At 41.3% G+C, this 11,079-nt stretch overlaps 1 protein-coding gene across 1 annotated transcript; it reads left to right on the top strand.

The window, feature by feature from the left end:
* Positions 1-256: 256 nt before the first annotated feature.
* On the top strand, positions 257-4,324 carry LOC121142336 (fatty acid-binding protein, intestinal). The gene is made up of 4 exons (XM_040751921.1): positions 257-405; positions 1,668-1,840; positions 3,586-3,693; positions 4,052-4,324. The coding sequence occupies exons 1-4, from the start codon at positions 339-341 to the stop codon at positions 4,100-4,102; spliced, it is 399 nt and encodes a 132-aa protein (XP_040607855.1). The 5' UTR covers positions 257-338; the 3' UTR covers positions 4,103-4,324.
* The last annotated feature ends 6,755 nt before the right edge of the window (positions 4,325-11,079 follow it).

Here is an 11,079-nt window from a genome sequence, read left to right as displayed (position 1 = left end):
TGACTTTCTGTAAGTTTGTTGCCTGAGAGGCTGCTTTGCAGGCTTTAGCACCTAGGTCTATAATGTGACATTTCAACAAGACTACGTGATGGCATTTATAAAGTTCATGATGGAGAACTGAGCAATCCACTTTTCAAGAGGAATAACAGAAGTAGATTCAAAGAAAGCATGCAAAGACAAGCTAAAAGGGCATGGCACGTAAAGTAATTAGGTAATCTCTTGAACTTTAAACTTCCACATCATACTATGAATTGGTTTGAAGATAAGAAGTAGAATAAGTTCTCTCTTGTGGATAGGACCATAGCTCTGCTTCCCCAGAGGCACTCACAACTGAGATCATGGCATTTGACGGGACTTGGAAAGTAGACCGGAATGAGAACTATGATACGTTCATGGAGAAAATGGGTAAGACTGTCCACCTGTGCAGCTCACTGTTTGCTTTCTCCTGTCTGTGCCTTAGGGAATGACTGGTGATGTGTAAGGCTCCACGTGTGACTGTATAGAGCCACTAAATCCATATCCACACTCTCTGCTTTAGGAAGAACATCTTGTCTCCCCAGGGCAAGTGTTAGAGCCCATGTGTTTTCCTCCCTTGTCTGTTAACTGTGCTCACTTAACTGAAAACTGATGGTGTGTGTGAGTTATGATAATTTCCAGAGTTTAAACTAACACTGGATTATAGGGGTAAAAAACAAGGATCTTTCAATAAGGTAAGAAAAGAATTTTATCAAAACTCACCTCGAATAAATTCTATGTAATTCTCTTCTCAGACTCATCTAACTTTAGGAATAAACACAGAAAACTGTGTATTCTTTCCAGAGGTTAATTTAACTATATTAAAATGTCTATTAATATTCTGGTAATCTACACTACAAATTGTGCAAAAAATATATGTCATTTCTCAAAATAAAACCTGCATCAATTATGTCTCAAATTTTAGGGATTCCAAATTTAAGTTAATGAAATTTGTACATTCATATTACAATGAGTTTCATTATAAAATCTCTAATTTTTCTGGCTTGAGGCAATCAGAAATACCACAAAAATTAAATATAACTATGAAGCAAGCAAAACATGGTGCCGTATTCCTGTGACCTTAACACTTTTGAGAGTGAAATGGATGGATTGTGAGGTAAAGGCTAGCCTAGGCTGTCTGGAAAGCTGGGAACCTGCCCGGGTTATATATCAAGACCCAGTTTCAAATGACAACAACAACAACATAAATAAATAAATAAATAAATAAATAAATAAATGCCATTTTGAAAGCAAAGTAGTGTTGAAAATTAATAAATATCCAGAACTGAACTCGTGTTTCTTTAGAATATGAATATACTTTTTAATACTCCATTCGACATTGCTGGAATTTGACTGATCATTGAAGCAAAAAGGCTGTCAGTCTTGTTAAAATGACCCAGGGCTAAGGTGCTGCAGTCTGTTGCTTCATTTCCATTTTCTTAGTTTGGAAGCTGCTTGAAGCAGTTCTCTGGGTCTGCCAGAGCCTCCCCTTTCTCTGAAAGCATCTCAGGCTTGCTGTGCACACAACGCTATTTGCTCTTTCTTCTCCACCCACAAAATAAACCTGAGCAAACCAAGACAGAGCTTAGAAAGGGAAACACTCTCCGTGGCATTTTCATTTCTTGTTCCCTCCAATCTCTCTGGTTTTGCAGGCGTTAACTTGGTGAAAAGGAAGCTTGGAGCTCATGACAATTTGAAACTGACCATCACACAAGACGGAAATAAATTCACAGTGAAAGAATCAAGCACCTTTCGCACACTTGAAATTGTGTTTGAACTTGGTGTCAACTTTGACTATACTCTAGCAGATGGAACGGAACTAAATGTAAGACTTTTTTAATAAACAATACATGCTTGATTTTTTTTTACCAATACACAGCGGTTTAATCTCATGGAATGGTTCAGCTAATTCAAATTCATTCCTTTACTGAAGAGGCCAACAAAGTGTGTTCATATTTTGTGTTACACAACTTGGTTAAATGTTTAGCTATAGTATTTTATTGTGATAGACATCTTTGTAAAAGATATACTGAACAATAAGATTTAGAATAATCAATCCCCTTAGATGGATTGAGTATAGTAAAAGTCACAAGGTGTCTTAGCTATGGTTTCTATTAATCTGAAGAGACAGTATGAGCACAGCAATTTTTATAATGTAAAACATTCATTTGTGTTGTTCACAGTTCAGAGGGTTAGTCCATTACCATCATGATGAGACATGGTGGCATGTAGATAGACATGGTGCTGGAGAAGGAGCTGAGAGTTAATGTGTCTTGATCTGCAGGCGACAGGACATGAACTGTCCCACTGGGCATAGTTTGAGCCTGGAGACCTCAAAGCCCACCCCAACAATGACACACTTCCTCCAACAAGGCCACACAGACTCCAAAAAAGTCATACCTCCTAATAGTGCCACTCTCTATGGGGGCCTTTTTCTTTCAAACCAACACACAAGGAAATGTAAAGTTCTCTATTTTCAATTCTTCCTGCTGGGAGACTGCAAGCTTTTAGTGTTCATAATATTCAAACACAGTAAGTGTTTATATATGTACTTGGACAATAAACTGAGAAGCCAGGAATGTAGCTAAATCTGGAGACTGTAGCAAGAACAAATCCCTGGGTTGTGCTGTAAAACACTGGGCATGGTCACACAAGCCTGTAATCCAGGGAACTGAAGTCAGGAGGATCATAAAGTCAAGTCTCTCTTCACACGCAGAGTAAGTTTGAGGTTAGACTGGGCTACATGATATCCAATTAAAAATTAATGAGTGCGTGAGTAGCCAAATGTGAAAGTCTAATGCATTATAGGTCATTAAGAATGTCCCTTTCAAAGGACATAAAACATTTAGGGACTCACCCTTTTCAATTAATTTTTCAAAAAGTATTTTTAGTCTCAGATATTTTCTAGTCAAGTATATTTGTAGTACGTGTGTGTGTGTGTGTGTGTGTGTGTGTGTGTGTGTGTGTGTGTGTGTGTGGTGGTTGGACATGCCCATAAGGCCAGAAGAGGACATCAAGTGCCTTGTTTCACTGCTGCAGGTCTTATTCCCTTGAAACAGGGTATCTCACTGAACCTGGAGGCAGGCTGGTGGCCCTGAAGCCCATGATCCTCCTGTCTCTGCTCTCGACAGCATGGGTGTCATAGGCATATGTGAGCACGGCTGGCTTTTTACATGGATTCTAGGGATTTGAGTTCAGTTCCTCATGCTTCTGTTGCAAGTTCTCTCACCAGCTGAGCCATCTTGTCAGCCCTGCAAAGACAGTCTAACTGTTACATATTTTATCACTAATGATAACCACTAGTCATCTGCACTAATATTCAGTATATAACAGTTGTCAGGTGATTACAGTTCCCAGTACAGCCTTGACTCTCACAGCTCATGTCCAATTCCCTTTCTGACATCTGAGGAATTGCTCTGTCACTCCAGTCCCCATAGATGCAAAATGGAGGTAATGTATTACTTCATAGAGTCCATAGGGTCACTGAGTGACAATGTGGGTCTGTAAACTGGAAATCATGTTAGAGACATATAGGACCATAATAAATGCTGCCTAATTATTGTGATGCAGGGGAGCTGGAGCCTTGAGGGAAATCAACTTATTGCAAAATTCAAACGTGTAGACAACGGAAAGGAGCTGATTGCTATTCGAGAAATTTCTGGTGGTGAACTAGTTCAGGTAAGTTGTAAGAAAGATTTATAACTACATTCCAAAGACAAAAATGATTATGAACAAGAACTTTATAGCTGCTGACTTGCACCTTTAATAATTAAACTGTTACTTCTTTCTTGTAAATATATATGGCACCTATTTATTGAGTAGAGTTTACATATATATATATAATCAATTCCTATTTTAACAAAAAATATAAATGTCTACAACCCAAAATGTAATTTCAATGGTTCTATTCTATACCTTCATGAAGTGCTTCTACCAAATATAAGAAAATATAGAATAGCCTCTAAAATTACTATTTTCCTTAATTTGGGATTTTCTCTTAATGACACTTTCTCTTATGTTTGTCAACATCTTTCAGACCTACAAATATGAAGGAGTCGAAGCCAAGAGGATCTTTAAGAAGGAATGAGCACGCTTCTTAGAGCCCAGGGCAACCCTGAAGAGTTAACCTGATGCCAGACCTCTCTCCATCTTGTTAATGCCAGGCAGGTTCATCCTTTCATGAGCACTGGAATATTCCCAGTCTTGTCAAAGCCCAAAATGTAAAAGTTAGTTAGAACTTCATTTGTTTTATGTTCCTTAAGATATATATGAACTGGTATTTAAAAGGAAAATAAATATTGTTCTCACATGCTTTGTAAGTAGTGTTTCCTTAAATTAAAAAAAGTGATGTGGCATATGTATTGATGACTGTTTTTCAAAATATTTTATTTGTGTGTGGGTACAGAATTGTACTTTTTCTCCATATCTTTTTGGTTTTCTCTGTGTATCTTTGGCTGTCCTGGAACTCACTCTGCAGACCAGGCTGGCCTAGAACTCACAGAGATCTACTTGTCTCTGCCTCCTGAATGCTGGGATTAAAGGCATGTGCCACCACTGCCTGGTTTTTCTCAATATTTTGAATTGACGAATTACATATAAAACACCATGAGTGCTCCTTAATATGTAGCTGGGACTCAAAAATGTATATAAGAGAATTGCTTATTCTTTTATAGTTAGCCTAAGACTGGACCAGAACTAAGAGTTCGCTCTCCCTAGGGCTGTGTGTGAGTCAGCCTCACCCTGGCCAATTAGAAAGCGACTTCATTTCTTTGGGATGCATTTCAGGCATCTTTCAAATGAGGTGATTGGACTGGATATCTAAACTCATATATATCCATGTACACATACATACATACATACACACATATTCCAAACAGTGAATGATCAGTAACTCTCCCTTTCTTAAGCAACCATTTGGGAATATGCCACTGCAGAGAGAGTGTTGGGGTGTTAGAGAGCATGGAGTGGAGAGAAATATGTCACCAATATTATTAAATATGGCTGCCTTCATGGGCTCACAACCCCTTTTGGCTCAAAAAGACCCTAAGTTTGTTTTAATGATTTATTATTAGTGTCTTAAGATTCTCAATAATAAAGAAGCCTTGTTTTTCTCTTCCTCCCTCTCTCCCTCTCCTCCCTCCCCCCCTCTCTCTCTCTCTGTGTACCTGTTTCTGCATGTGTTCATGTCTGGGAGTGCTTGTACACGTGTGTACCGGGGTGTATATGGAGGCCAGAAGTTGGCACTGACTACCTTTCTCTATTGCTCTTCATCATATCTTGGGAGCGGGATTTCTAACTGAACCTGGAGCTCATCCATCAGTGATGGGGACCCTCAGCACTTGGGTTACAGAGGTGCACCACTATGCCAAGGTTCCATGTAGCTACTAGGGGTCATAACTCAGGTCCCCACATTTGTGCAGCAAGCATTTTACCCCCTGAGCCATCTCGGTGTTAAATGAAAAATAAAAGACCCAGAGACTGAACAACAGAAAAATAAAGTAGCAGGCCACTTGCTCTACCACTACCTCAGGCTGAATGGGCTGATCCTGTTGCCTGTCCTCAATGTGGCTGGAGAATGAATGCCTGATACTGACTTCAATGTGACTTGACAATGAACTGCATCTCTGAGACCTTTCTCCTATCTTATATAACTCCCATGAGTTCTGGAATTAAAGGTGTGAGGTCTAATTCTTTTAGACTGAGTCACTTTAATGTATCCTTCGGTGGCCTTGAACTAAAAAGATTTGTTTGCCTTTATCTCCTGAATCCTGGGATTAAAGGTGTGTGACATTACCTATTGACCTCTATAGATTGTGGCTGACTTTTCTTTCTGAATCCTCAGGCAAGCTTTAATAAATCATAAATAGCATGTCGCTGCATCTCAGATCTCAGCTCTCTTTGTATTTATACAGACCCTGTAAGATACTTACATAGTCCTGTCCCTAGGAGCTGACTGGTCTTTAAGTTCAGGAGGCATGGAGCAAATCAGTAGTTATGGTAAAGAACCATTCCCGAGGGTGTCTCAGTTCACCTGTTGTCACTGAGGATTCCATTAGAATGCAGTTATTACAGTGCTACAGACAATCCATATTGCCAAGAATCAAAGGGAGAAGGTAAATTTCAGTCTGGCAGAAGAAAGGGATCTGAGTTCTCCTGAGTCTCAGCCCAGCTTCAAGGCTATAACCTCAAGTCTACTTTCTTTTCTTTTAATTTTTTATATATTTTTTAATTTTAAATAGCTTGTTTTACATGTCAATCCCAGTTCCCTCTCCCTCTACTTTCTAAATGTTCTAAAACACACACACACAAACACACACACACACACACAGAGTTCATTTTGTGTTGACCAACTACTCCTTGGTTTGTATTCGATAAAAGCAGTAAGACTCCACTGGAGAAAACTGATTTCCCTTTGCCAGTGGGTATAAATTGTCCTCTTGTTTATGGGTAGGACCCCATGTCAGGTCCTCTAAGTGCTGGGACCCTTGTGACTTGAACCTATGAGGTCTTATGCATGGCACAATCTGTAAGTTCATTTGTGCATCAGTCCATTTCATCTAGAATTTTTTCACCTCTTTGGTTTTGTTTATTTGTTGAAGTATGTCCTGAAATTTCTTTTTCTTTTATGACTTCTTTGAAATTTTTGTACAATTACTTTTGACCATATTCAACCACTACCCAATATATCTCAGATCCAACCTTCTTCCCTACCTACCCTACTTTGTTCTTAAAAAGAGAAACAAAAACAAAACACATATTCACTCTCCATGTATTCTTGGTGCGTGGTCTTCCACTGGAGTGTGGTTGACACACTAATGGTAACATTCTTAAAGAAAACTGACTTACCTCCTTCTGGGAGCTATCAATTGCCCACAGCTCCTTGGGTATGGATGGATCTTCACACTCACCTTCCTCTCCATATGGGGATTTGTTCTGACCCGCCACATAAGCTAAAATTGTGTATTTATTTATTTATTTACTCAGTTATTTTTCTCTCCTATATTACATATCAACAACAGTTTCCCCATGCCCTTCCTCCAGTCGCTCCCTTTACCACCTCCTCTCTACTGCAGACCCATGGGCTCTCCATCAACCAACCAGGGACATCAATCAAATACGGCACAACATGCTACAATAAGACCAGGCATCACATAAACGCTGAATGTGGCAATCCAGTAGGAGCAAAATTGTTCCACAAACAGAAAAAAGAGTCAGAGACAGGTCTCTCCCACTGGGAGAGGTGATGCCCCCCCAACACCACTGGACCGCCTAACCCCTAGGCCCTAATTGCCTGGGGCATATTATACTCCCTACTCCTGACCTCAGAAGACCCAGAGACCTGGTTGCAGCCTCCCCACACCCCAAACCATCCAGCACTGCACCCACCACCATTGGAGCCTTGGTCCTGTCCCCACCGGAAGAAGAACAGAGACCACCTAAGCCACAGGCCCCATGTACAATCACTGGAGGAAGAGATGAGCAGACCACTTATAAAAACACATTCAACAGCATAAAGAGTAGTGTGGCACCACCAGAGACTAGGGGTTGTACACCAGCAATCAATTGTTGATTGAACATCACAATGCAGATGAAGCAGAAGCAGAAGAAAACAGCCTTAAAAAGAACTTTATGAAGATTATAGAGGTTCTTAAAGAGGAAATGAGAAACTCCCTTAAAGAATGGAGGAAAAGACAAACCAAAAAAGAAAAAAAATCAAGAAATCAACACATCCCTTAAAGAAAGCAAGAAAAGCTAAGAAAAACAATCAAACAGATAAAGGAAACAATTCAAACAGTTCAAGACTTGAGTATTACTCAATGGATAAAAACAATGAAATCTTGAAATTTGCAGGCAAATGGGTGGGGCTCGAAGAAACCATCCTGAGTGAGGTAACCCAGTCAAGAAAGACAAGCATGGTATGTACCCACTCATATATGGATTTTTAGACATAGAGTAAAGGACTACCAACCTACAATCCACACCACCAGAGAAACTAGGAAACAAGGAGGACCTTAGGAGAGATAAGCATGGTCCACCAAAGAAGGGGAAAGGAACAAGAACTCCTGAGCAAAATGTGGAGCACAGAGAGGGGGTAGACGGGAGGGAGGTAGGAAAAAAGAGAAGGGGAGAAGAGGAGGGGGAAGAGAACAAGAGGGATCAGGAAGACTGAGACAGTGGAGGAATAGAGGAGAGCAAGAAAGGAGATACCTTAATAGAGGGAGCCAAAATATAGGTTTAAGGAGAAATCTGGCACTAGGGAAAGTTCAGAGATCCACAAAGATGACCCCAACTAAGAATCTAGGCAGTAGTGGAGAGGCTGTCTTTGATGCCCTTCCCCCATAATGAGACTGATGACTACCTTAAATGCCATCATAGAGCCTTCATCCAGTAGCTGATGGAAGCAGAATCAGAGATTCACAGCTAAACACTGAGCCAACCTCCTGAAATCCAGTTGTAGAGAGGGAGGACTGATGAGCAAAGGGATCAAGACCATGTTGGGGAAACCCATAGAAACAGCTCACCTGAGCAAGTGGGAGCTCACAGACTCTAGACTGCCAGCTGGGGGAACCTGCATAAGACTGAACTAGGTCCCTGTGAATGTGGGTGTCAGTTAGGGAGCTTGGACAGTCTATGGGCCTGCTGGCAGTGGAACCCTAGTGTCTATTCCCTATGGAGGGATACTCTCTCAGTCTAGAGTACAGCAGGGAGGGCCTCAGTTATACCCCAAATGATGAGACAGACTTTGGTGATCCCCCATGGGAGGCCTCACCCTCTCTGAGGGGTGGAATGGGGAGATGGTGGGGGGAAGTAGGAGGATGAAGGGAGAAGGAAATGGGATTAGTATGGAAAAATAAGATTGCTTTTAATTTAAATTAAAAAATGGATTTATTTTTTAAAAAAAGATTCAGAGGGCTGGAGAAATGGCTTAGCAGTTAAGAGCACTGGCTGCTCTTCCAGAGGACCCAGGTTCAAATCCCAGCACCCACATGGTGGCTCACAGCTATCTATGAGATCTGATGCCCTTGTCTGGCCTGTAGGCATGCATGCAGACAGAACACTGTATGCATAATAAATTTTTAAAAAGTTAAAATAAATTATTTTTAAAAAAGAGTCAGAGACAGCCCCCACTCCCACTGTTATCTAAAAGAACAGCAAGCTACTCAGCCATAACACATATGCAGAGGACCTAGAACCCTACAGACTCCCTGATCTCTGGAGTCCTCACGAGTCCCAGTCAGATGATTCTGTGGGACATGTTCTCATGGTGTCCCTGAACCCACTGGTTCCTTCCCTTCTTCCTCAGGACTGCTGCAGTTCTGCCTAATATTTGGCTGTGGGACTCTGTGTCTGTCCCCATCAGTTGCTGGATGAAGTCTTTCTGATCTCTTTGATGAGGATTCTGCTAGGTTCTGGTCCCAGAACTCTGTACAGGCAGGATACCCTGTAGGTCAAAGGTTGTATGGCTGGGTTGGCGTCCCAATCCCTCCACTTGAGGCTTTGCCTGGCTACAGAAGAGGGTTAGTTCCCGCTCGGTATCCTCCATTCCTGGGACTCCTTGCTAGCAGTACTGTCTTATATTCCATGCAGTTCCCATTGGACCAGGTTTCCACCTAACACCTGAAATGCCTCCCAATTCCAGATGTGTCTCACAGTATTTTCTCCCTCCCTTTCTGCCTACTTGATCCCTCCTATTCCCATATACACCCACCCCCAGTACACCTGAAATTCTATTCATTTCTCCTTCCCAGGGAGATCCTTGCATCCCACATAAGGCCTCTTGCTACTTAATCTCTCTGGGTCTGTGGACCCCAGCATGATTATCTTTTACTTTACAACTACTATACACTTATAAGTAGGTACTTACCATGTTTGTCTTTCTGGGGTGGGTTACTTCAGTCAGGATAATTTTTTAAGTTCTATCCACCTGTCAGCAAATTTTAAAATTTCATTCTTATTAACAGCTGTGCAATACTCCATTGTTAAATGCACCACATTTTCTTTATCATCCTTCAGTTGAGAGACATCTAGGTTATTTCCAGTTTCTGGCTTTTATGAGTTAATAGTTGGGTCTTAAGGTAGATCACTTCCCAATTTTCTGAGTTCCAAATTAGCTGTACAAATTTGCATTCTACCATCAACGGAGGAGTGTTCCCCTTGCTCCACATCCCCATCCTCATCAGGCATGAGCTGTCCCTTGTGTTTCCCTTAGTCATTCTGACAAGTATTAAGATGAAATCTCAGAGTAATTTTAAGTTGCATTTCTTTGATGGCTAAGGATGTTGAACATTCCTTTATGTGTTTCTCCGCAATTTTGGATTTTGCTGTTGAGAATTCTCTGTTTAAATCTGTAACCCATTTTTGAAGTTGGATTATTTAGTTTGTTGATGTCTAGTTTCTTGATATATTTTGGATAGTAGTCCTCTATCAGATGTGGAGTTGGTGAAAACCATTCCCCATTCTGTAGGCTGTTGCTTTGTTTTATCGATGGTGTCCTTTGCCTTAGCTTTTTAATTTCATGAGGTCCTGTTTATTAGTTGTTGACCTTAGTTGTAAGAGAAACTGCCAGACAGACTAACCAAGGCGCAGTTCCCCTTCCCAGGTAAGCCCACATGAGCATTTGTGGCAGGCACTTCTTCCCTGAGCCACGCCTGCCACTATGCCCAGAGACTGCTGCTGAAGAGACACCTGCCCAGAGACACCAAGGAGGAAAGGGCAATGCAGCAGCCTCCTGAGCCAATGGGACCTTGGGAGGGAGCATAAAGGCAGGCCTAACTTCCTTAATAAGCAAGTCTGCAGCATGCTCTGCTACTCACTGACTCCCAGAGCTTGTGTTGTTGGTGCTGTGTCTTCTCACCCCTTCCTTGTCCAAGCAGGATCACCTAGTAACAGCGCTATTGCTATCCTGTTCAGGAAGTTGTCTCCTGTGTCAATGTGTTCAAGGCTATTCCCCACTTTCTTTTCTATCAGGTTCAGTGTATCTGGTTTTATGTTGAGGTCTTTGATCCACTTGGACTTGTCTTTTACACAGGGTGGTAGATATGGATCTGTTCTTCTACATTCCAA

This window comes from Mesocricetus auratus, unplaced genomic scaffold (assembly GCF_017639785.1).
Source record: "Mesocricetus auratus isolate SY011 unplaced genomic scaffold, BCM_Maur_2.0 Super-Scaffold_100009, whole genome shotgun sequence".
NCBI lineage: Eukaryota > Metazoa > Chordata > Mammalia > Rodentia > Cricetidae > Mesocricetus > Mesocricetus auratus.
Note: the sequence above shows the minus strand (reverse complement) of the source record. Positions and strands in the feature narration are given on the sequence as shown.

Excerpts from the sequence above, each read along its gene's own strand:
- LOC121142336 (XM_040751921.1), top strand. The coding sequence starts at position 339 with ATGGCATTTGACGGGACTTGGAAAGTAGACCGGAATGAGAACTATGAT. Across the intron at positions 406-1,667 it reads TACGTTCATGGAGAAAATGG|GCGTTAACTTGGTGAAAAGG; the intron begins GTAAGACTGTCC and ends CTGGTTTTGCAG. Across the intron at positions 1,841-3,585 it reads CAGATGGAACGGAACTAAAT|GGGAGCTGGAGCCTTGAGGG; the intron begins GTAAGACTTTTT and ends ATTGTGATGCAG.